Source organism: Danio rerio, chromosome 19, assembly GCF_052040795.2.
Source record: "Danio rerio strain M-AB ecotype USA chromosome 19, GRCz13ab, whole genome shotgun sequence".
Classification (NCBI taxonomy): Eukaryota; Metazoa; Chordata; class Actinopteri; order Cypriniformes; family Danionidae; genus Danio; species Danio rerio.
Genome location: NC_141039.2, coordinates 35,008,999 through 35,034,074, shown reverse-complemented (window position 1 = coordinate 35,034,074; position 25,076 = coordinate 35,008,999). Strand labels below are relative to the sequence as shown.

At 32.6% G+C, this 25,076-nt stretch overlaps 1 protein-coding gene across 2 annotated transcripts; it reads left to right on the top strand.

The window, feature by feature from the left end:
* On the top strand, positions 1-24,354 carry laptm4b (lysosomal protein transmembrane 4 beta). 2 transcript variants are annotated; one of them, NM_200098.3, is made up of 7 exons: positions 1-285; positions 4,315-4,432; positions 9,857-9,930; positions 10,159-10,281; positions 10,352-10,450; positions 15,979-16,074; positions 21,578-24,354. In NM_200098.3, exons 1-7 carry the CDS (start codon positions 193-195, stop codon positions 21,650-21,652), a joined length of 678 nt encoding a protein of 225 aa, NP_956392.1. In that variant the 5' UTR covers positions 1-192; the 3' UTR covers positions 21,653-24,354. The 2 variants fall into 2 exon arrangements, 1 of the variants encoding a protein (NP_956392.1); XR_015515770.1 differs by having other exon boundaries at positions 39-285; positions 15,979-17,907; positions 21,138-23,055.
* The last annotated feature ends 722 nt before the right edge of the window (positions 24,355-25,076 follow it).

Here is a 25,076-nt window from a genome sequence, read left to right as displayed (position 1 = left end):
GATGAGCTGGATTAATTCGAGCGAGCGAACGGGACGGAGTCGGAGACGGGAAACGGAAACAACTCAGGACTCAACGGCAACCGAATGAGCCGTAGCTCCCAAAAAGCCATCTAAATATATTTAAGATAACAATACTGCATCGAGCTGAAAAGGCATACATGTACTAGTCGTGCTGCGTTTTTGGAAGGAAAGATGATTTCGCCGTGGGACAGATGGTACACGACCAGCTGCTGCCTGTGTTGTCATGTACGGACGGGCACCATTATCCTGGGCATCTGGTATATGGTGAGTCCAGGCAACTCTTTTATTAAACAACACGAAACAGGTTTTAATAGGGTTCATAGGTAATAATTATTTGTTTATTATTTAAGTTCCTTTTCGCATACGTTTAATTGCAAACAAATACATTAAAATAGTATGTAATTAGTAGTTTATATATTAGTATTTTAGTATGTCTTCTAAAATGTTAGTTTTAAATGTGCAAATTTCTGTGAGTTTTTCTGTACAGGAATGTCATTTATCTGCTTTTCAGATTTTTGTTCTTGATTAAAAACACTTTAAAAATATACAAACCCTGCCATTGTTCAGTAGTTTTGTTATGCTAAAAACTGTTATTTAGAAAAAAAATACTTCAGAAATATCACATTTGAGTTGATATCATTCACATCAATTAATTAAAAACACAAAATTATCAACAAATTCAACAATTAAATACTACAAATATATAACACAAATACATTTACATTTGTCCCCATGTTTCTGTCAGTGTCACATTTGCCTCAAATCTAACATAAAATGTGTGCAATACACATTTAAGGCAATGACTCAAAAGTGACATCATTTAATAGAGAAGCTGACAGTGATCAAAGATGCTTTCTATCATTAAATTGTAGCACTTTATGCTTGTTTATGTTAGATTTTTTGAGAACGACAAGCTAAATGCCAGCCCCAGTCACATTTTTATAAGTTAAAATTAGGGATGTCCCGATCAGGTTTTTATGCCCTCCAGTCGGAGTCATTTGACTTTTGAGTATCTGCTGATACCAAAACCTGATCCCATACTTCTATAGTACATAAACAAAGAATAAAGAAGAGGGAAGAAAGAGATCCAGGATATTTCTTGTGTTTTATATAACATACCATATTTTAACATTCAACAAATGTTTGTTTTGTCAAATGAAGCCTTTTCCTTTCCACCTCTTGCGATCCCAAGATTACATATCTCACAGTGTGCTATGGCAATGTTGTCGTCATTGACTTTATAATACGTCCAGACCACAGACTTACTCGAACTTTCCGCTTTAAGCTGCTTTCATGTTCTACTTTGCCGACATTTAACCAATAACATCTCTGCAGTGATGTCATGTGTATGTGTGTATATATATATACACATACACACACACACACACACACACACACACACACACACACACATATATATATATATATATATATATATATATATATATATATATATATATATATATATATATATATATATATACACACACAGTTGAAGTCAGAATTATTATTAGAATTTTTTTCTCTTTTTCTATTATTTCACAAATAATGTTTAACAGAGCAAGAAAATTTTCACAGTATGTCTGATAATGTTTGTTAGATAATATCTGTTTAATGATCAAGTCTTATTTGTTTTATTTCGGCTAGAATAAAAGCAGTTTTTTATTTTTTTAAACACCATTTTATGGTCAAAATTATTAGCCCCTTTAAGCTATAATTTTTTTTGATAGTCTACAGAACAAACCATCGTTATACAATGACTTGCCTAATTACCCAAACCTGCCTTGTTAACCGAATTAACCTAGTTAAGCCTTTAAATATCACTTTAAGCTGTATAGAAGTGTCTTAAAAAATATCTAGTCAAATATTATTTATTGTCATCATGGCAAAGATACAATAAATCAGTTATTAGAAATTCCAAATATAGATATAAATAAAACTGCCTCAATACAATAGGAAAAAAATAATTTGTTAATTTGTTAACCAATTGATAAAGTGTGACAATAAAAACAAATAAAAGTGTATTTTTTTATTGTTTTCAATAAAATGCGCTAATAAAACGCTATATGAAAAACCAAAACTGAAAATAAACGTGTTTGTAATGTGTCATCATAAATTATAAAAAATGGTTGTCTAAAAATCTTGCGTGTGCTCAATCTATACAGTATTTTTTGACTTCCTTAATACATTCTACACTCGTATACGTTGCCTAATAATACTCTCTTATACCATTTGATGCCAAATATAAGAACTGCATGTAACCTCTGAAGTATTACTTAACAAATCATGTTTGCTCTTATTTTGTCATATGTATTTATAGTCGTAATCTAAAAATTGAGGCTTTGTTTTAGAAACCTGAGCTCATTTTACATGGTATAAATAGAAAGAATAATCCTTCATCTTATGTCTGAAAGTGTTTCTAAAGGACGTTTTGTCTTATCAAACTGTACGAATGCCTGGAATATTCTAGTCACCTCCGGTTTCTTCCGGAGCACAAGGAACGGCAGAATTCATTAACCTAAAAGCAACGGTGTTGTTTATTGACACAGAAAGGAAAATGCCTCGACAGACAAAACATTTTCATAGACGAGGAGTGAGGATAAAGGCAATGTGTGTCACAGATTAATTTAATTTTTAATATAAATGTCTGATGGTGGGAGCTAGAGTGTAATATGGCAGATGGGACTTAACGATGTGTGTGTATGAGTCAAATATAAAAAAAATATAAAAAGGGTAATACATATTTGTTTTTTGCCCTATACATTAGATTGCATCCTGTTTAATTGTGTTATTATTTATTTAATAATGTTTTTATAAATATATAAGAAAATTATGCTGTGTTTTTACAATCATTTACAAAAGACACACTTTAAAATGTAATCCGGTGCAAATAATAATTGATATAGCTACTGATAAAACATCTTGCTTATATAAAATCTGTATCGTTTGATGACATGTTATGAAATGACATATAACAATTTGTTTTTACTTATTTGTCAGTTTTTTTTAATCAGTTAAAATGTAATAACATTTATAATACATAAATTTATATATTGAAATATCGTCAGAGTTATGATATATAGTCAAGTATGTTGTATTATTTGAACAGAAATCATGACCGCATTATTTCCCTCATATTTTGACATTTTATTTTCATGAGCATATTTGACATTGTAAAACCAATTGACACACTGGCAAAAGCATGAAAAAAGCCAACAGCAATGTTTTTTTTTTTTTTCAGAAATTGAGGGAAAGCAATGAGTTGTCTGTTGAGTTTTTTATAGGGATAAAATAATTAAATAATTGGCAAAAAAAAGAATCTTTACAAAATAGTTTGTCAGAAACTGATTTTACATTGTGTCTATGAAATTCCCCTGAGTGAAAATAATTGATTGTAGCAAAAACTAGCAAGCATTGTATATAGGCCTGTCACAATATTTATATTTTGTTGTATGATATATTGCTCTGAAATATATTGCAATAAACAATATTATTGTCATTTTAAGACCATTTTATGCCACTCATTATATAATGCCAGAATGCCAATATAATATCAATTCAATTCAAGTTTATTTTTCAAGTTTATTATTCAAGTGTATAGGGCTTTTTACACTAATTACTGTTTCAAAGCAGCTTTACAAAGGTGCACATTAATGCATTACAATCAAGTTAAGTTAAAGTTACAATCAAATATAAATTATTATACATAAACATATTTAACCTGAAGTTTTATGGCATATAGGTGATGTCTACATGTGACATATAATGGAAGTACACTGCTTGAAAGAACACACAATATTTTATTTTTAAGAATATTTCATTTAATTTTTGTCATTTTACTATTTAACAATTATTGGAATTAGAAAGTGAAAACGCATATCCTAAACAAATAAATGTTAACAAAAAAGTGTAAGGTAAAAAGTAACAGAGGCTGTGACATCTGCAACAAGATTTATTTGTATTTGTCAGACACTCACATGAAAATATACTATAGTAATTTATAGTAAATACTATAGTGTTTTTAGCCATACTGACACCTCCGATAGAGCTAGAGATGTTGCACAATCAACTAAATGTTGCTAGAATTGGTTTTTATGCATGGGCGATATAGATTGCATCACCAAAAATGATTGAGGTCATGTCCATGTGTTGTGCCATGAGTTGATGTATCGATTATTGTGACTGGCCTAATTGTATACCAGTAATCAAGCAACAATAACGGCCAATGGTGATTTGTTAAAATCGGTACCGATATCAGGAAAAACTCAACTGAATAATCTTTGTTATTTACAGCTCATCAATGCAGTGGTTTTGTTAATCCTGTTATCGGCTCTTAATGACCCGGTCCAGTACCACTACCACCTCACCAGCTCCGAACTTGGCACAGATTTGGACGTCATGGATGATGCAAGTATGTCTGAGTCATTTAATCCTCCATTTACAACAGTTAGTAAAGTACAGGTGAAATCAAAACCAACTGTTTTCGTTTTGTTAGCTCATATTGCTAGTTTTGTGGGGAACGATTCATCTGTGCATGTTTATTTTTGTACGGGAACATTTTTTTTGCCCTTGTAATCTTGATTTAAAATGGGTCTTAAATGATCTTAAATGGGTTGTTGTTAGAACAGATATGGTTGCGGCTGGAAGTTAACGAAAGTGATTTATATTATTTATTAAATTTCCTATTAATTGTATGTTTTTAATGTCTACCACCACACCAACCCTATACCTTACTGTCACAGTAACGTAAAAACAATAATTGTACAAAGTATTAATTATGTTATCTATTAAATTACCCAATAAATTGTATTTTTTAATATCTACCCCTACCATAACCCTAAACCCAACCGTCACAGTAACGTAAAAACAGTAGATGTGCCGAGTATTATTTATATCATTTATTAAATTACCCAATAAATTGTATTTTAAATGTCTACCCCTACCCCAACCCTAAACCCAATCGTCACAGTACTGTAAAAATATTAATTATTGTTACACAGCGTCAGAAAAAATGCTGCTATATTGATGTGCATATCGCACTTCCGGTGTCATGAGAAATTAAGTCCCCCTGATAATTGAGTCCGCCTATAGGACCCAGAGTGATATTATTGTTTTATTGGAGTTCTAATAGGTATAGTTTGTAGTGCCTAATTATAAAGTACAGTATATGAAATCACCTTCATAATTAAATAATGTAAAAAGCGGGACCATTTGATTTCACCATTAAATTGGCATGTGTAAATGTTATATTGACCATTCCTTATACTTGTGTATAATTAAACGCATGCATAGGTTAAGAAAATGAGCATTTATCTTTTAAACTGTTAAGTTAGCCTAATCATAATCATGCTAGCGTAAACATACCCCTACCATTAGCTTCCTGGCTACAATAGGGTATATGCGGAAATATGCTAAAGGACTTTTAATTTGTCAGTAACCTGGGTTAAGCGCTTCAGGGAACTGTATGCCATTGCAAAATCGGCGCGTTTAAGGTCTGTTTTCTTTAAAACCGAAAACCACCCAGCTATAGAGTCCAGACAGCCTATAACAAGCACTGCATTAAATTATGTTCCCCCCGCCATGTCTTTAAAATATGAACATTTATTTTACCCCAGTATTTTCAATGGAGTTTCTGAACTAGCCTGCCAATTCTGACAGGCGCGTGTGCGAGTAAAAGGTTTTTTGTCTCGTTTTACGCTTGAGCAGCTAAATTAATGGCAAAGTCTATTTAACTGACTGCTAAATATAGGGGGTCTCGATTTCTCACCACACTGGCCAGCCGTGTATCCTTTCTAGACTTTACTCTAAAAATCCACTTCCTGTTTGTTTTCGGTTAAATTCTCAGATTACGTCAGTCTAAGCGTATTGGGCTTATCCACACCCCTCCGACTGTCAGTTTTGACATCACATTGACAAGAAACAGAAATGATGGGGATGTGGTGTCTGTTAGGATATAATAACTCTCCTGAAGCTCTTTTCCCAATCTTTCTTAATGAAATGACTACTTTTCTGCATCCAATCAGCTCCCAGTAGAAAAAACAAGCCACGCCCACTGTTTTCTCAGTCAAAATTAAATTTCTCTATTCGATTTGCATCACAATACAGGAAAAAAAATTGTTGCAGCTTTTGGTTCAAGCACACTTTAAAGACATAGCTCACCCAAAAATGAAATTTTACTCAATATTTACTCACCCTCAAGTGGTTCCAAACCTTAATGAGTTTCTTTCTTCTGTTGAACACTAAAGAAGATGTTTTTAAGAATGCTGAAAACCTTTATCCATTGATGCCCATAGGAAAAACTATTGAAGTCAATGGTTACAGGTTTCTGGCTGGCATTCTTCAAAATATCTCCTTTTGTGTACAACAGAAGAAATAAAGTCAAATAGGTTTGAAACAAGTAAATGCGAGTGAGTAAATGATGGCCGAATTGTACATTTTTGGGTGATATGTCCCTTTAAATTCCAGCACGAGCAAACAGATCATCATCAGCTTTTAAATTCCGCATGAACACGCTATCATATTTCCCAGTGGTCTCAGCATTGCTGTCTGTGTGCCTATAGATTCTGGCTCTGGTGACTTTGATTAAAAGCGACTCCCATCAGCAGGATTTAAACTCTGATTCCTTGTAATTGGTGTGGGCTTCCAGCATCTGGGCTCTGTTATACGACGCCGGTTTTATAATGGGTGCTGAAGTGGACAGGCTGTACAGTGTGGTGGTGTACTTTAACATATGGAGTGGATTAAGTGGAGAGATATATTTCAAAGATCAGCACCAGCGCTCTCGATATACTTTTAATACAGAGAGCATGAGAAGCTCAAATGAATGTATTACAGTTTCCCTTTTATTAGTGTCAGGGAGTAGGAAAGCTCTGGAATATTAACTATGCATGAACTGTAATGAAATGTACATCTATGGAAAATGCTTGAAAGTACTCGCTTTAGCTGGATTTATGATTTATGCTTATGTAAAATGTGGATGTACACATATTGTACTCATGACATTTGCTTTGCATTTAGTTTTTGTGTATAGTTTAAAAGTGCTATTTTGTTTTTTAGATCTGTTTATATTCGATGCATTAAGTGTTTGCACTTTATAAGAGTTCAGAAAATTGGGTGAAATATCCCTGATTTTCAGTCACAACAAATTATAACATGGTAAGATTTGTTGTTACATGGCTTTCTGGAATACTTAATTGTCATTGGCCAATCATGGCATTCAGAGATATGTTATACTCCGATAACAACATGGCAATTGTGAAGTTTCTTAAAAAAAAAGAAAAGAAAAAAAAAACCTGTAAATAACCTTAATAATATTAAACAATTATTACCATTTATCATATTTGTATTAAATCCATACATTATAAATATGTACATAAATAAATAATTAAATATAAGTTAATGATAAATAGGTAAAAAAATATTTAAATAATTACATAAATAAGTAAATTATTAAATAAGTAAATAATAATAAATAAGTAAACCATGAATAAATAACTAAATATAAGTGAATAATACATAACTAAATTCATAAGTAAATAATACATAATTTAATAAATAAGTTAAAAAATAATAACTAAATAAATAAATGTGAGTGAATTAACAATAACTCACTAAGTCAATAATTAAATGTAAGTACATAATTAATAAATAAATAAATAAATAACAAGTAGGTAAAGATAAGTAAATAAATAATTAAATTTATTATAAATGTATAATATGTAATTAAATAAGTAAATCTTAAATAATTTAATAAAAAGTAAATAATTAAAGTAAATGATAATTAGGTAAATAACAGTACATACGTAAATTGCAAATAAGTAAATAAATAAATACTTAAACAATTAAATATCAGTAAATTAATAAGTAAATAACAGTACATGCATACATTTCAAATAAGTAAATAAATAATTAAGTAAATAAGTACATAACTAATTAAAAGTAAACAAATAAGTAAATAAAAATGAAAAGTTAAATAATGAAATGGGTAAATAATAAATGTAAGTAAATAAATAGTAAATAATAATAAATAAATAAATAGCAAATAAGTAAACAATAAATAAGTAAAAAAAGTTATAATTTAATAAATAAGTAAATTAATAAGTAAATAATAACTAAAAGTAAATAACAAATAAGAAAACAACAAATGGGTAAAAAAATAATCAAAAATATTATTAGTGAATAATGCATAATTATATAAATAAGTAAATAAATAAATAACAATACATTACTAAATTAAAAGTACATAAATAATTAAATAAGTAAATAAATAAATATAAGTAAATAAATACTTAAGTAAATATATTAATAAATCCTTAATAAATAAGAAAATAAATAAATAAATCAGTAAATGGTCAATAATGAATAAATAGTTAATCCAGCAGAAATTGAGAATTTTCAACCTGCTCTTATTATCATTTTTTTTTTCCATAGCAGTATAATAGCAATTCAAAATAAGCCCTTTCCACAATACTCAAACAGTCTCTTATGTTTCCTCCACTTTCAGCTTACAGCCTTCATTGTTATCCATAAAGCTTCTGTGCATGCTGCTTTGTTTGTATTGCTCAATAATATGAGATATGTGCCTGTGTTTTGGAGAAAACGAGAGTCTGGCAGTTGTTTTGAACCAAAGCACTACAGATAGTAGGTCAGGTAACTAGTTCACCAGTGTCTGTGAGGTCTTACGGGCACTAGGCTGAACCGCTAAAAGTTTAATGTAGACAGGCAGTGTTACTGGATTATATTTCAGTCTCTTGACTCTTCTGATGAATTAGTGAGTTTGTTCTTAAATGAATTATTCAATAAAGTTAGCAGGCACATTCGGGAATAGAGAGTGATTTATTCTTAATGTGTATAATTATAATAATAGTTTATATAAATAATATTATTTTAATTTTAATGGATTTTGATAAGTGTTTCAGTGCTTAAAAATAGGTTACATAGATCTATTTGAATGCATTTTTATAGAAATTTCCACAACACATTTTTTTAGTTTTACATAGATGTTGCAATGTGTTTTCAGAATAGTTTTACATTTTACATAGATTTAAATGGACTGTAGGCTACACATACTGTACACAAAATTTACTTTAATGCATTTAAAATTAGACAAATAATACAGTACACAACATTTTTTCAATATTGTTCTACAGGAATGAGTGTTTCTCCATAGTTTTAGAACTACATTGATGATCCACTTCAAACTACTGTAGCAGATTATGCTTAATAAAATGAATTCCAGTCCACATAGATCATATTTCAATGAATTTGCTTAAACATTTTAGTATAACATTCTTTACATTTAATTTTAACCACACTTTCATAGTCATCTACATACACATTTTAAATCTTAAAATGTTAGTACTTGGTAATTACACGAATTTACTGATTTTCATTGAGCTTGCATTTGAATACTATTCAAATATATTTTATAGATTGAAGATTAAAAAGAGTTTAACCTGAGCTAGGTTTATCTGGGCTTTCTTTATGAGCCGAAACTGTAAACTGTACAAGGAAACCTCTGACTTAGCATTACATGAATTTTACAAAACTGTTCAATTCTGTAGCATTTTAGTTGACATTCAATTAAAACATGAGTTTTTTTTTTTTTTTGCAGTGAGCTGAAATGCACAGTGTTCTGAATGCCAAATGATGTATATCAAAATTATATTAATAATAAAATTTAAATTCAGTGATTTAATGTGTAAGAATTCATTATTAAGTTTTTAAAAAATCTATATGTCCATTCAATCCTTGGTTAAAGAGGATTGGTGAATGTCAGCTATTAGGCGCAATATCCCTTACACAAATCTGATGTCATGTGTTTTTTCCTCCACAGACATGTGCATTGCTGCTGCAATCTCGTTGCTGATGATTTTGATTTGTGGAATGGCAACCTACGGTGCATATAAGGTTTGACAACTTATTTCTTAAATTGACCCTAAACATAAATGAGCGTTCTGCCATTATTTAATCACCAGCACGTGCCGTTTCAATCCATCATGTTTTTACATTGAACACATACATGAGGGTTAGAAAATTAGACTGAATTCTCATTTTTCCTTGAAGGGTCCTTTTAAAGGTTAATTCATGTAATGAATGCAAATAAAAATCCAACATAATTTCTTTCTGACCTTTCAGCAACATGCTGCATGGATCATTCCTTTCTTCTGCTACCAGATCTTCGACTTTGCTCTTAACACACTGGTAGCAATAAGTGTTGTGGTTTACCCCAATACCATACAGGACTATCTTCAGCAGTTGGTAAGCATCTTAAGAACTTTGAATTAGTATGTCATTCTGGTATTGACTTAGTGTGTCTCTGTTTTAACAGCCTGGGACCTTTCCATACAAAGAGGACTTGATGTCCACAAACAACATGTGCCTAGTACTAGCAGTGCTCCTCTTTGTTGGATGCATCTTAGCTTTCAAGGTAACACACAAAACATTAGTACTTTCTTGAGGTTTAATGGAATACACAAGTTACGTAATTTTTATTAAAACACATTGCGTCTCATGTTAAAATGAAACTAAATTATAATTACTTTTTTTTATGGATAAGAAATCAAATGCTGAGAACTGCACTGTTTGTTCAAGCTACTTATTTAAAAAGAGTTTTTTTAAAGAGAGTTTTTTTGAGAGGACAACTTAGTTGTTTTATGTTCAATCTACCTAAATTTGTAAATCCTAATAGGTTAACTTAATTCCTTCATTTTGTCCCAACAGAAATCGATTGTGGGGAAAATAAAGGGTTGCTTACAATTCATCCATGCTGTCACAGTACACTGTAAAAAAGTGATTAGTTACTTAAAGCGAGTAAACCAATTGTTTTAAAGCAACAAGTTGACTTTACAAAAACTAATGTAAGTAAACTTGTAACTTGGAGCTGTTAACTTGACTTATTTTATATTATTATGCAAATTATATTCACTTAAAAAAAACACTTTTTAATACAAATTTATTATATTTGTTTTTTTTTTCCAGCTTTTCTGTATCTAGCAAAATGACAGTAACTAAAATAAATCTGCTCTTCCAGACTCCAGTTTGTCTTCTAAATTCAATCCAGGCTATAATTTTGTAGACTTAATGAAGCATTAAATAAGTAATATTGTAATAATTGCAGTAATTATTTGAAAACATACATGCTGAAATAGTCTGACACTGTAAAAAAAGATTAGTTGACTTTAAAAAGTGAGTACAATAAGCATAATTATAAAAATTCAGCTTAACAGTCCCAAGTGACAATGGGTTTACTTTTATAAAGTCAACTTGTTGCTTATAAGGCCTCTTAGGTTTACTCGCTTAAAGTAACTAATCACTTTTTACGGTGTACAAGTCCATTAAGTTAAATTTGTCCATTAACTAATTGAAATGGATTAAACATAAAACAATTATGTTTCCTCAAAAAATCTCCAGAATTGTTTTGTTTCAGCTCAATTTAAACAGGTAGTTTAAACACACAGCAAAAATCATTATTTGAGTGTATAGGGAGCCACTAATTGTAAATGAGTTTAAAATCATTAAAGGTTACAATTAACAAAAAAGAGCTAACTATAAAATTCTGTTTCTTTTAGATATAAAAATCAGCTCTTTAAAATAAAGTGTATGCAGACATTTAAACTGCACAAATGGCAGCTTTACATTAATATCCAACTAATAAGTGCCAAATAAATAAAAAGTATTAATCGATCAAGCATATTAAGTATAGATATGTGGCATATAATATTTAGTTTTTACTCTAATTTTTTTTATTGAAATATAACTTAAAGGGCTTACAGCAAGAAGGTTGCTGGTTCAAGTGCCAGCTGGCTGTGTGTAATTTGCATGTTCTCCCCGTGTTTGCATGGGTTTCCTCTGGCTGCTCCAGGTTTCCCTACAGTCCAAAGACATGCACTATAAGTGAATTGAATGAACTAAATGGGTCGTGGTGTATGAGTGGGTGTGTGAATGCGAGAGTGTATGGGTGTTTCCCAGTACTTGGTTGCAGCTGAAAGGGCATCCATTGCATATGCTGGAATAGTTGGTGGTTCATTCCGGTGTGGTGACCTCTGATAAATCAGACTAAGCTGAAGAAAAATGAATGAATGAACTAAAATAGGAGATTTCATAAGTTAGTTTTAATTAAACACAAGCAGTCGCCCCTAACATTAATTAAAAATGTCCAAATATGGAGTTTATTTTTCCAGCAAACCAGCACCGAACGACTTGCCTAAGGGAAATGTAATGCTACAGAACGTGACATACTTACAGTTTACAAGCTGTTTTTCTGCTATAATAGTGATGTTTCATTCACTCAACTGAAACCGTATATATCAAAAATGGATTTTGGAATTTAAGAATGGGTATTAATTTGCTACAATTAAGATATATACGTAAAACTACAAATTTCACAGTGTTTGGTGGACATGCAGGACCCCACTTTCTTTTATTATGATCTGTAAGATAAATTTGGGTTCACTATAGCTTGATGTGATGCACAGTGGCCTGTAAGATGACTTCACACTCAAGTGCTTCGGACGAAACCCTGTGTCCTTCTAGAAGGCTGACTTTTCCAGTAGACTTCAGATGTGATACAAATCGCTTTATGACAGCCTGCACGCATTAGAGAGAGGCAGATTACTGGGCTGGGATAAACACTGTGCTAAAATTAACCTCTTAGTTTGCCTCCGCGCTGTTGTACTGTACGCTTGAATTTAATGGCATGTTTAATTCACTGAGAGAATATACATTATTATTGAAGCTAGTGATAAATGTGTTGAAAACTATACAATTCTTGCTATCTATTATGTGTTCTATTTATATCTATATTATTCCTGCCTCGTTTTTTGAATGATGTTGTATGTTTTTTTTAATGTTCTTTTGATTATATAGTTTAACCTGTCCATCCAGTTACCTTGACATGCGCACACACACAAGCACACACACCTGGCTTTACCTGACTGTTTTAATTTTTCTGTTATTTACTTTTTTTCTGTTTTTTATTTGCATTTGACTCCATGTCATTTGTGTACCTCTTTGCATTATAATAATAATAATAATATTAATATTCGCCGGCAGCTAGCTTTCTGCAACTCTCACATGGTCACCCACTGAAGCTAAGCAGGGCTGCGCCCGGTCAGTACCTGGATGGTAGACCACTTGGGAAAGCCAGGTTGCTCCCGGAAGTGGTGTTAGTGAGGCCAGCAGGGGGCGCCCAACCTGTGTTCTGTGTGGGTCCTAATGCTCGTGTATAGTGATGGGGACTCTATACTGCTCAGTGAGCGCCGTGTTTCGGATGAGACGTTAAACCGAGGTATCTGACTCTCTGTGGTCATAAAAAATCCCATGATGTCCTTGGAAAAAGAGTAGGGGTTTCACCCCGGCATCCTGGCCAAACTGGTCAGCTGGTTTCAGTCTGGCGCAAAATGGCTGCCATCGAGTCAATGAGGAGATCCCCTCCCATTGTGTAAAGCGCTTTGAGTGTCTTGAAAAGTGCTTTAAAAATGTAAGAAGTTATTATAATAATTATTTTTATTACTATTAATAATTAATTTGTTTATTAATTTTCTTTTCGACTTAGTCCCTTTATTAATCAGAGGTCGCCACAGATGAACCATCAATTTATCCAGCATATGTTTACACAGCAGATGCCCTTCCAGCTGCAATTCAACACTGGGAAACACCCATACACTCTTGCATTTACACTAATACACTACAGCCAATTTAGCTTATTCAACTTACCTATAGCGCATGTCTTTGGACTGTGGTAGAAACCAGAGAACCTGGAAGAAACCCACGCGAACACATGTAAACTCCACACAGAGATGTCAACTGCCCCAGCCGGAGTTTAAACCAGCAACCTTATTGCTGTTAGGTGATCGTGCTACCCACTGCGACAGTGATGCCAAAATAATTATAATAATAATATAAATAATAATTATAATAAATATATATATATATATATATATATATATATATATATATATATATATATATATATATATATATATATATATATATATATATATATATATATAAAATGGTAAAATCAGATATTTGGTTGACCATTTTGTGATTTGTCATGATGGAATTGATTTTCATCAAACTGCAGAAAAATTTGGTCACGCCACCTTTTGGTCAGGTATTTTTGATGCATTTACTAAAGCCCTCAAAATCAGTAAAGACCCTGATTCTTTGCTAACCCTCTTTGGAGTATCCCTTGGTGTAACAACTCCCTTTTTTTCAAAACTTTTAATCCACAAGGAAACACAGCATAAAGAGGATGCGTGATTCCAGATTAGTCTAAACTAAATTTATTTATAACTAAACAAAAGCGAATAAAGAATTAAAACACACGTTCTCCAACAAATATCCAACGCTAACCTAAGACTAACAAACCCAACAAATAACAAAGCATAATAAAGTAAGACTTCGTCTGTCCATATTTATAGCCAATTTGCAATAATAAAAATGATTGTATGTAAACTTTTTCTTGACAAGTACATACAATAAGATTATTATGCCTCTGAAAAAGCTCAGATGATGGTGTCAAGGTTTTTGGACTTTTCTGATTGGCTTATTGACAACATTTGAGTTAATTGGAGGCACAACTGTAGAATAGTATTTAAGGAAAACCTCAAACACACTGCTTTCTTGTGTGACAACATGGGAAAATCAACAAGCCAGAATCAACAAAAAAAGCCAGATTACAATTTGCTAAATTACACTGGGAGACACATTTTGGAGAAATGTCCTGTGGTCTGATGGAACTAAGATTGAACTGTTTGGCCATAATGACCAGTGTTACATTTGAAGGATAAAGGGGAAAGCTCACAAGCCTATGAACACCATTTCAACTGTGAAGTATGGGGGAGGCAGCATCATGTTGTGGGGCTGTTTTGCTATAGGAGGGACTGGTCCACTTCACAGCATACATGGCATCATGAAGAAAGTACATTATGTAGAAATATAGAAAATTTGTGGGCAGAGTTGAAAAAGCTTGTGCTAGCAAGACAGCCTACAAATCTGACTCGGTTAAACCAATTCTGTCAGGAGGAATGGGCCAAAATTCCTGCCAACTATCATGAGAAGCTTGTGGAAGGATACCCAAAACATTTGACCAAAGTTATACAGTTTAAAAGCAAAGATAAAAAGAAAATACCAAGGAAATGTATGTAAACTTTTGACTGTCTAGAAATTAATAAACAATTCTCAAAAAAAAAAAGTTCTCTCAATATTCTGGCAATTAGCAAATGTAAATCATTTAGGTAATCCTAATGGACCTAAACTAGTAGACATTTAGTATGATTTACTATCAGACGTGTAACTGTGTGTGTGTATGTATGTATGTATGTATGTATGTATGTATGCATGTATGCATGTATGCATGTATGCATGTATGCATGTATGCATGTATATATATAAGCGGATTAAATATACACTATAAAATATGCTGGGTTCCACACAATCGATTTGTGTTGGAACAACATAAAGGAATTAAGTCAACTTATTAAAGTACTATAACAAATTTAAGTGGATTGAACATAAAAAAAATTAAGTTGTCCCAGAAAACCTCAAGAATTGTTAAAGGATTCAGCTCAAGTAGTTTGAATAAATGTCATTTTTTGTGTGTGTATATTTTTGGGACTGCATAAAGAAATTAAGTTAATTCATAATTTTTTTTTATTTAAGTGGATTGAACATAAAAAGATTACGTTATCACAAAAAAATATCAACATTTGTGCTCATTTTAAAATAAGTAGTTTGAACAAAAAGCAAATATAATTTTTGAGTTTTTGTTTTTAACAGATTTATTTCTTGATATTTGTCTCATATGTTCTTGTTATATTTATTTGCTATCCGTGAATCAAACCGTGTAGATGAGCTACAGTACTTGTGGCTCATTTTTATTGCTCAGACATATGTGTATGATTTATGGTGGTGTTTTATTTAGCATCATCGACGGCTGTTCTTTCTCTCTAGGCATACCTTATTGCCTGTGTGTGGAACTGCTACAGATACGTCAGTGGAAGAAGCACGACTGAGGTCCTGGTTTATGTCACTACAAATGACACTACAGTAAGTCAAGGGTTTATTTGACCATTACTGTTTAATGGAGTCTGTTTAAAGTTTTTTTACACTCACTTTTACGAATGTTTTTAGAATCATTTTCATTAATACTTTTATTCAGCAAGCATATATAAAGTTGTGAAAATTCACAGTAATTTAAAAAAATAAAATGATAAATAGATTAAAATGTGGCGAGCATGTTTTAAAGATGTTTCCAATAAGTTTTGGCTTGTTGCTGCTGACATGTTAGGGTAGATTCTTTGAGGTTAGGGTACAAACTTTGGGGTTAGTAAGAGATTTGGTTTTGAGTAAATTAATACTTTTATTCATCAAGGTTATATTAAATAAAAAAGGTGACAGTATTTGTATTGATTAAATGATTAATAATAAATTTAAAAAGTTGCTAACATGTTTTAAAGATGTTTCTCTATGTTTTATCTTGTTGCTAACATGTTTTAGCTTGTTGCTAACATTTTCTAGCATATTTTAAAACATCGTTTCATTAAAATCACATTTGCAAATGTTTTTGGAATAAACACACATAAACACATACTGTTACAAACTTTGAAATTAGAAAAGGTTTTGGTTTTAAATACATTCATATTTTAATTCAGCAAGAAGGTGTTAAATGGTAAAAAGTGATAGTTTTTTTAATTAAAATGATTAATCATGAATTAAAATGTTGCTAACATGTTTTATGTTTCTAATGTGTTTAGCTAACATGTTTCAGCTTGTTCCTAACGTTTTTCTAGCATATTTTAAAACATTGTTTCTTTAAATGCACATATTCAAATGATTTTTTATAATGAATACATCATTACATTATTAAATAGTAAAAAGCGACAGTAAATTCCTAGATTAAAATGTTGCTAACATTTGTCTAGCATATTATAACACGTACACTCACATTTACAAATTGTTTTATAATAAATACACATGAATGATGTTCCAAACTTGTTCAAATCAGTACTTTTATTCAGCAAGGATGTATTAAATGGTAAAAAGTGACAGAAATGTATTTTATTAAAAATGTTCTGTCATGTTTTACCATATATTTACTGGTGTGTTTTAAAACTGTTGTTTTAACACGCTTTGCATGCATTGTTTTAGCATATTGCTAACAAGTTCTGAGCTACATTTTAGCCTATATTTTAGTTTATTAGGTTTTCATAATTTCAAGAGAAAAGAAGAAATATTGCTTTGGAATTTATCAGAAATAATGTTTTTTTTTTTCAAGTCTTGGTTTTTATTTTCGAGAGAGACAGAGAAAGAATGGCTTCACCTTAGATTTTAATGCCATCTGTAACTCCAGAGAAAATGTCATCCTCCCTACACAGAAATAGACCAGCCAAAAACATTGTTCGTGTTATGAAAAGGTGAGCTTATTAGTAATCTGGTCATGAATGTCCCAAGGGAATCACATTCTCACCTTGTCAGGATGGCTGGAAAGCATCAAGGCAATGGATTTCGAATGAACCAAACAAGTTAGGACAGTTACGTAACAGCCTGCAGCTCAATGTTGAAAAAGCCCTGCGCTCCTCAATGGCCTTTTATTTAGATTCTTTCTGCCTCTTTTTTTTTAAAAAAGCATCCAACCGCTCATTGTGCTGGAAGGAAATCTGTGGAATTCAACTGAACGAACCAGGCAATCCAATTAGTTTGATCACCCGACTGAAGAAAAAAAGAGACTTGATTAAATATGTACAGCTAAACATATACAGTTATTAGCCCTCCTGTGAATCTTTTTGTCTTCCAAATATTTCCCAAATTGTGTTTAACAGAGAAGGGATTTTTAATAAATTTTTTTTTTCTTTTGGAGAAAGTCTTATTGTTTTATTTTAGGTAGAATAAAAGCAGCTTTACATTTTTTAAAGCATATTAAGGCCAATATTATTAGCTTCTTTAAGCAATATTTTTCAATAGTCTACAGAACAAACCATCATTATACAGTGCATCCAGAAAGTATCCATAGCGCTTCACTTTTTCCACATTTTTTTATGTTACAGCCTTATTCCAAATAGATTAAATTCATTTATTTCTTTAAAATTCTACACACAATACCCCATAATGACACTGAAAAAAATATATTTTTTAAAACTGTTGCAAATTTATTAAAAATAAAAAACCTGAAATTTACAATTACAGCCTTAAGTCTTTTGGAACATGATGCCACAAGCTTGGCACACTTGTATTTGGGGAATTTTTGCCCATTTCTCTATGCAGTACCTCTCAAGGTCTATCAGGTTCGATAGGAAGTGACGGTGTACAGCCATTTTCAGATCTCTCAAGAGATGTTCAATAGGATTTAGGTCTGGGCTCTGGCTGGGCCACTCAAGGACATTCACCAAGTTGTTGTGAAGCCACTTCATTGATATTTTGGCAGTGTGCTTTGGGTCATTGTCCTGCAGGAAGATGAACCGTCACCCCAGTCTGAGGTCAAGAGCACTCTGAAGGCACTCATTCAGGATGTCTCTATACATTGCTGCATTCATCTTTCTCTCTAACCTGACTAGTCTTCTAGTCCCTGCTGCTGAAAAACATCCCCACAGCACGATGCTGCCACCACCATGCTACACTGTTAGCCTGGTGATGAGCGGTGCCTGGTTTTCACGCCAAAGAGTTTAATTTTAGTCTCATCAGACCAGAGAATTTTGTTTCAAATGTTTTAAATTCCAGGCAGGCTGCCATGAGCTCTTTACTAATGAGTGGATTCCATCTGGCCACTCTACCATACAAGCCTGATTGGTGGATTGCTGCACAGATGTTTTCCTCTCTCCACAGAAGAATGCTGGAGCTTTGTCAGAGTGACCATCGGGTTATTGATCACCTCCCTGACTAAGGCCCTTCTCCCCTAATTACTCAGCTTAGATGGCCGGCCAGCTCTAGGAAGAGTCCTAGTGGTTTGAACATCTTCCACTTATGGATGATGGAGGCCACTGTGCTCATTAGAACTTTCAGAGCAGCAGATATTTTTCTGTAACCTTCCCCAACCTTGTGCCTCAAGACAATCCTTTCTAGGAGGTCTACAGACAATTCCTTTGTCTTCATGCTTGGTTTGTGCTTTGACATGCACTGTCAACCCTGGGACCTTATATAGACAGGTGTTTGCCTTTAAATCATGTCCAATCAACAGAAATTACCACAGGTGAACTCCAATTAAGCTGCTGAATCATCTCAAGAATGATCAGTGGAAACAGAATGTACCTGAGCTCAATTTAGAGCTTCATGGCAAAGGCTGGGAATACTGATGTACATGTGATTTTTCAGCTTTTTTATTTTTAATAAACTTGCTACACTTTTAAAAAATAATTTTTCACAATGTCATTATGAGGTATTGTGTGTAGAATTTTGAGGAAATAAATTAATTTAATCCATTTTGTAATAAGGCTGTAACAAAAAAATGTGGAAAAAAGTGAAGCACTATAAATACTTCCCGGATGCACTGTACACTTGCCTAATTAACCTAGTTAAGCCTTTAAATGTTACTTTTAGCTGAATGAATATTAGTATCTTGAAAAATATCTAGTAAAATATTATTTACTGTCATCATGGCAAAGCTAAAAGAAATCGGTTATTAGAAAATAGTTATTAAAACTACTATTTTTAGAAATGTGTTATTCATGTTCAACAGAAATTGGGGAACAATATACTAATAATACAATAGGGCTAATGAGTCGGACTTTAACTGTAAATCTCTATGGGGAAAAAACCCGACTGTCAGATGCATAAATGTAGCTCATCGTATAAGCAAGTTGTCAGTGACTGTAGGGCTGTAAGGGTCAGCAGAGCAGCAGGACAGACAGACAGACAGACAGGCAGACCGACAGACAGAGAGAAGCAGTAAGACAAGATTACCTCTGGCAGACAGTACTGGATTAGAGGCAGAGCAGGCACACAGCACATTGCCCTCTCTAATGCCCTCCATAAACACTGACTCAACGATACAGAGGGCATGGGGAGAGCGTCATCATCCTCCCGCTGTGATGCACGTCTCAATATCCATCTAAAACTGCACAGATAAACCCCACAGCATGACACTCGCGTTTCTCAGGACTGGATTTAGGAATGTCAGACATTTATTGACGTTATTGTTTTGTTAATGTGCAAGCTGTTGTTATCAAGTATGTCACTCATATCGCGAATAAAATTGCTTACAATGTTAACAATGATAAAATGCCATTGTTTAAAGATATGAAAGCCAAAATGATTCCTGTATGACCTTTTGTATTATATGCGACCCTGTACTACAAAACCAGTAATAAGTGTTCAGTTTGGAAATTCCCCAAATCAAAAAATTAGGACATAGTCTAGAAAACACAAATACAAAAAGAAAGTAGTGATTTCTAAATTTACTTTGACTTGTTTTTTTTATTACAACAGGCATTATTTATATTAATTTTATTGTTTATTTTAAAAATAAACACACATTCCAATTTTGGTTCCTGCCCACAAGGAACAGTAAAGCATTTACCACTTTGTAATGTTGCCATTCCTTTTCACAACAATTAAAAAGATGTTTAGGGACTGAAGACACCAAGTAATGAAGTGTTTCTGGTGTAATTTTGTCCCATTCTTCCTGCAAACAAGTCTTAAGGTGGGCAATCTGTCTTCGTTGTCACATTTTGTCACATTCTTAATTAGGGACAGGTCGTGACTGTAGGCAGGCCAGTAAAGTACCTGTATTCTCTTCCTCTGCAGCCAGGACATTTGTAATGTGTGCAGAATGTATTGTCTGCATTGTCTTGATGAAATATACATGGAACGTCCCTGTAAAAGAAGACTGCATATTGTACTGCAATATTGTCCCATATATCAATAAAACACATAATTGCGTAACGCCATAGAAGCAATAGTGACATTTTTTTAATCTTGGCATGCGATTTTGATTTCATATAACAAATCAACAGAAAATAATACTGGATTTGGTAATAATGCAGTAATAATTCTTCAACTGTAACGATGGTTAACGATGGTTTGTTCTGTAGACTATCGAAAAGTAAATTAGCTTCAAGGGGCTAATAATTTTGACCTTAAATTGTTTTTTATAAAATTAAAAAACGCTTTTATTCTAGCTAAAATAAAACAAATAAGAGGTAATAATAATGTCTGATTCCGATCGAGTCTTAAACCGCATGATCAGGCCTGATTTCCAATCACATAATTAGATCTGGACCTCCCTATTATGTGCTGTCATCATGGCAAAAATAAAATAAATCAGTTTTTAGAGAGGAGTTATTAAAACTATTATCTTTAGAAATCTTCTCTCTGTTAAACAGAAATTGGGGAAAAAATAAAACTTTTTTAGTGTAGTTTTTTATAATATGTTCAATTTCTTGTACTATTTATCAATCTAGTTGCCATTTCCATTAAAAAAACAACAATATTTAGTCTTAATCATTACACCCCAAACTATTATTTTACTCCCTATTAATAAAGCAAACAGAAAAGTGGTAAAAACATTGTAAACAGGAATCATCTGAACACTAATCTGTACTTGTGTGTTTTTTTTCAGGTACTACTTCCACCCTATGAAGAGGCGATCGCTATCCCGCCGAAGGATCCACCTCCTCAGTACGTTTCGGCTTGAGGATCGCACGCTCTCTTAACACAACACTCCTCCAACAAACCCTCTCCAAAGAAACAATCTTCTCTCACGAAGCCTATTGCGTCGCCCCGGTCTGCCGTTTGTCTCAGTGTGACGTAAGTCTCTTTCCTCTTCTCCGGAGGCAGCGGTTTGACTTTGAGATGCCCTTCCCTTCTCTTCGACAAGGCTGCCCAGCTGTCCTGGCAAACCCAACGCTCTGCGTCAGCTCCAATCTCAATTGCACTTTCGGCGATTATGTGTGGCACTGGCCTTTTCAATACTGTGAACTTGTCGGTAGTGTTGCCGTCTACTGATATTCCTGAGATTTGAATGCGGTGTGCATGATAAACACAGAAGTAAACATGTAAGAGCACTTTTTTTCAGATGGGAATTAAAAATATGCTGAATGTAGGAGCCGGCGTTTTCGCGTCTATTTCGTTGTACTGTACGAATATAAAAGGAAAATTTGCATCCGGTTAAACTAAATTGATTAGAAATAATTGTGAATCATTTCATCTAACAAAGTCTTCCTTTATTGACTTGATATATATATTAGGGCTGCACGATAGTGGAATAATCTGACATTGCCATATTTTATTTCGCTGCGATTTATATTGCATTATAAAAAAGATATAAATTAAAAGAAATAAGATACAGTAATACAAAACGATACGATAATGACAATCACAATATCAGCGATTAATCACAAGAAAACCATCCACAATATATCATGATATTTGTAAACGAAGAGGGAAAAATGCATCAAAAAGTTATAAGATGTACTTCTTTTATTAACAGCACATTTATTTTTAAAAATTGCAGCATTGATAAATGTTCGATCTGCCATTATGAGAAGCGCCACCTCATGCATTTGTCCTGCCCCTATTATTAAATAATGTAATGTAATTTTAAATGGAAACACTGTATTCATTGCTGATCAACTATAATAATCCCAGCTCCACATCGCAGATGCAGTGATGTGACTATTGCAAATGCACACATTGCGATTTCGATGCTGAAACGATATATTGTGCAGCTCTAATATATATATTAAAAAGTTTTAAACAAACGATGCAATCATATTCTCTTTTTTGATTAACCAATTGCTAATTATTACTTTTAGATGGTGTATAATGTGGCAGAGACCGGATGATTCTGCTGCTTGTGAGCTGTTAAAAAGCTGTAAACTCATAATATGTGACGACTCTGGTTTAGGTAGGAAATCAAGTTGAATTTTGATTCTGTTGACTATTTTTGTTGATATTAAAGGACTTGTCATTTATTTTCTTAAAAAAAAAAAGAAAAGAGATTAGGGTCAAATTTTTTGTGAATTTTCATAATTTCCAGGCATTATGTAGTTACAAGAAATAAAAAAAATGTTGATTAACATGATTTAAAAAAAGAAATCTTGATCATATTTTCAGTCCGGTTTATTATAGTTAGCTGAAACCATTAAACAACATTTTGTTGCTTGAAATAAATGTTAACTGAACTGAAAATTGATCAAATAAAATGTACTTAGTGTCAACATATTTATAAGTCATTCAGTTTAAAATAAAGCTAAAATAAAATAAAACTATATTACAGTTGTATAGACGTCTTTAAAAAGTTACAATGACCAAAACACATATCCAAATTAATAAAGCTTTAGTCAAAATAATAGTCTAAACTAATGTAAACAATTAAGACAAACTAAAGTCATACTAAAAACACAACTATGTATCCAAATAACTGTCATCATGGCAAAACTTGAAGCCTAAATTCATAAAAAAAATTAAAAAAATAAAACTAATAATGCACATTTTAATAATAAAATAAATGTTTCTAAACGTGATTTTTGAAAACAAGTGGCAAGACCCTTCATATTTGTGGTAATCAACAACATGCCACAAATACTGTCAACAAAAGCATTAAACCAGGCAGTGCTCAAATGAATAAATGGGAGTTGTGTATGTGTGTGCGCGTGTGTGTGTAAGAAAACACATCATTGTTGGGGGTTATTCTCTTGGTCTGAGAAGTAGCGTCCCTTTTTTTCCCTGTCATCATTACTATGTTACAAGTTGTGACCGCAGACTGCAATATTTTTGCACAAATGAATATTATTCATTCATGTTGTTGTCTGTGATGAACGATGTGTGTGTGTTAATCACGAAAAGCAAACGATGTGACCCTGACAGTAGATCTATGACACTGGCATTTCCACCAGTCCACCTTCTAGCTTGACGTAGCTTCTATTATTGGGAACATAATTGATTTCTTTTTTATATACAGTGGCTATGCAAAGGTATTTTGTAACATGTATCCATAGCTGAAAATGACTATGTCCTTGCATTTATTCATCACAGTTACATTTAGATATTAAGGCGTTAAGAAAAGTGTTCGAAACTGACAGATGTAGACATTCACTTTCATTGTTCTGTGCGTAGATTTTCATTTTTAATTCAGCATTTAGCGTTCAAAATGTTTGGAATATCGCTTTTTGGAATCGAGCGTGACCGGTCCGATTTGTTATAATATTCTCACGATATTTCTCAAGAAAATGAAGTAATTATCAGTGGATATTACTAAATGAAACCCAGAACAATGTTTGTCAGTAGGTAGAAAGTCTGTGAGTGTTTGTCTTTTGTCTTATTACACATTCTGTATTGGGTTGACACTGGCTTATGTCTCCTTTGTAAACAATAAAATATTCCAGTAATGCTTCATTATGGCTGGGCATATTTTTATACACACACACACACACACACGCTTGTACAGCTATCTTCACGAGGGCTTCTCTTAGATGTAATGAACTGTATATTTCCCCTCTACTTCATCGTCACGAGACACAATCTGCATTTTTACAGTTACAAAATACTTTATTCTGTGTAATTTATGAGCCGTTATCCTCATGGGGACAAAAAAAATGTCTCCGCAAGGTCAAAATTGACTGGTATTGTAGTAGTTTTAGACATTTGGATCCCTACAACATAAGGAATAGAAGGGACACATATACACACGATAATAATGACATGGCAGCCCGGAGTCCTGAACTAAACCTGATTGAGAAACTGTGGAAAATCCTTGGCAATAAAGTTATGTCCACAACTAAAATTCCATCAAAAATACAAGGTACGGACACAGTGTAGATCAAATTAGAGAGCAATCTACAATTTCCCAAATTTCAAGTTTCGAAGTTGTCCTGACACATGTGAAAGAGCAGATTTATATGCATATTACATGAGTTACATCCATTCCGAAGCACAGTATAAAAACTTGAAACATGAGATTTGGACTTAGGGCACAATCAAATTAGAGAACACTTTCAGATTCATATTAGTTGTTGTTAATCTTCACCTGACAAACTCGAATTTAATTGGCAGCCTAAATTTTCAGGTTTTATTGACTGCACTAGATGGAGAGCTGTTCTGAAAGCCTCCAACAGCAG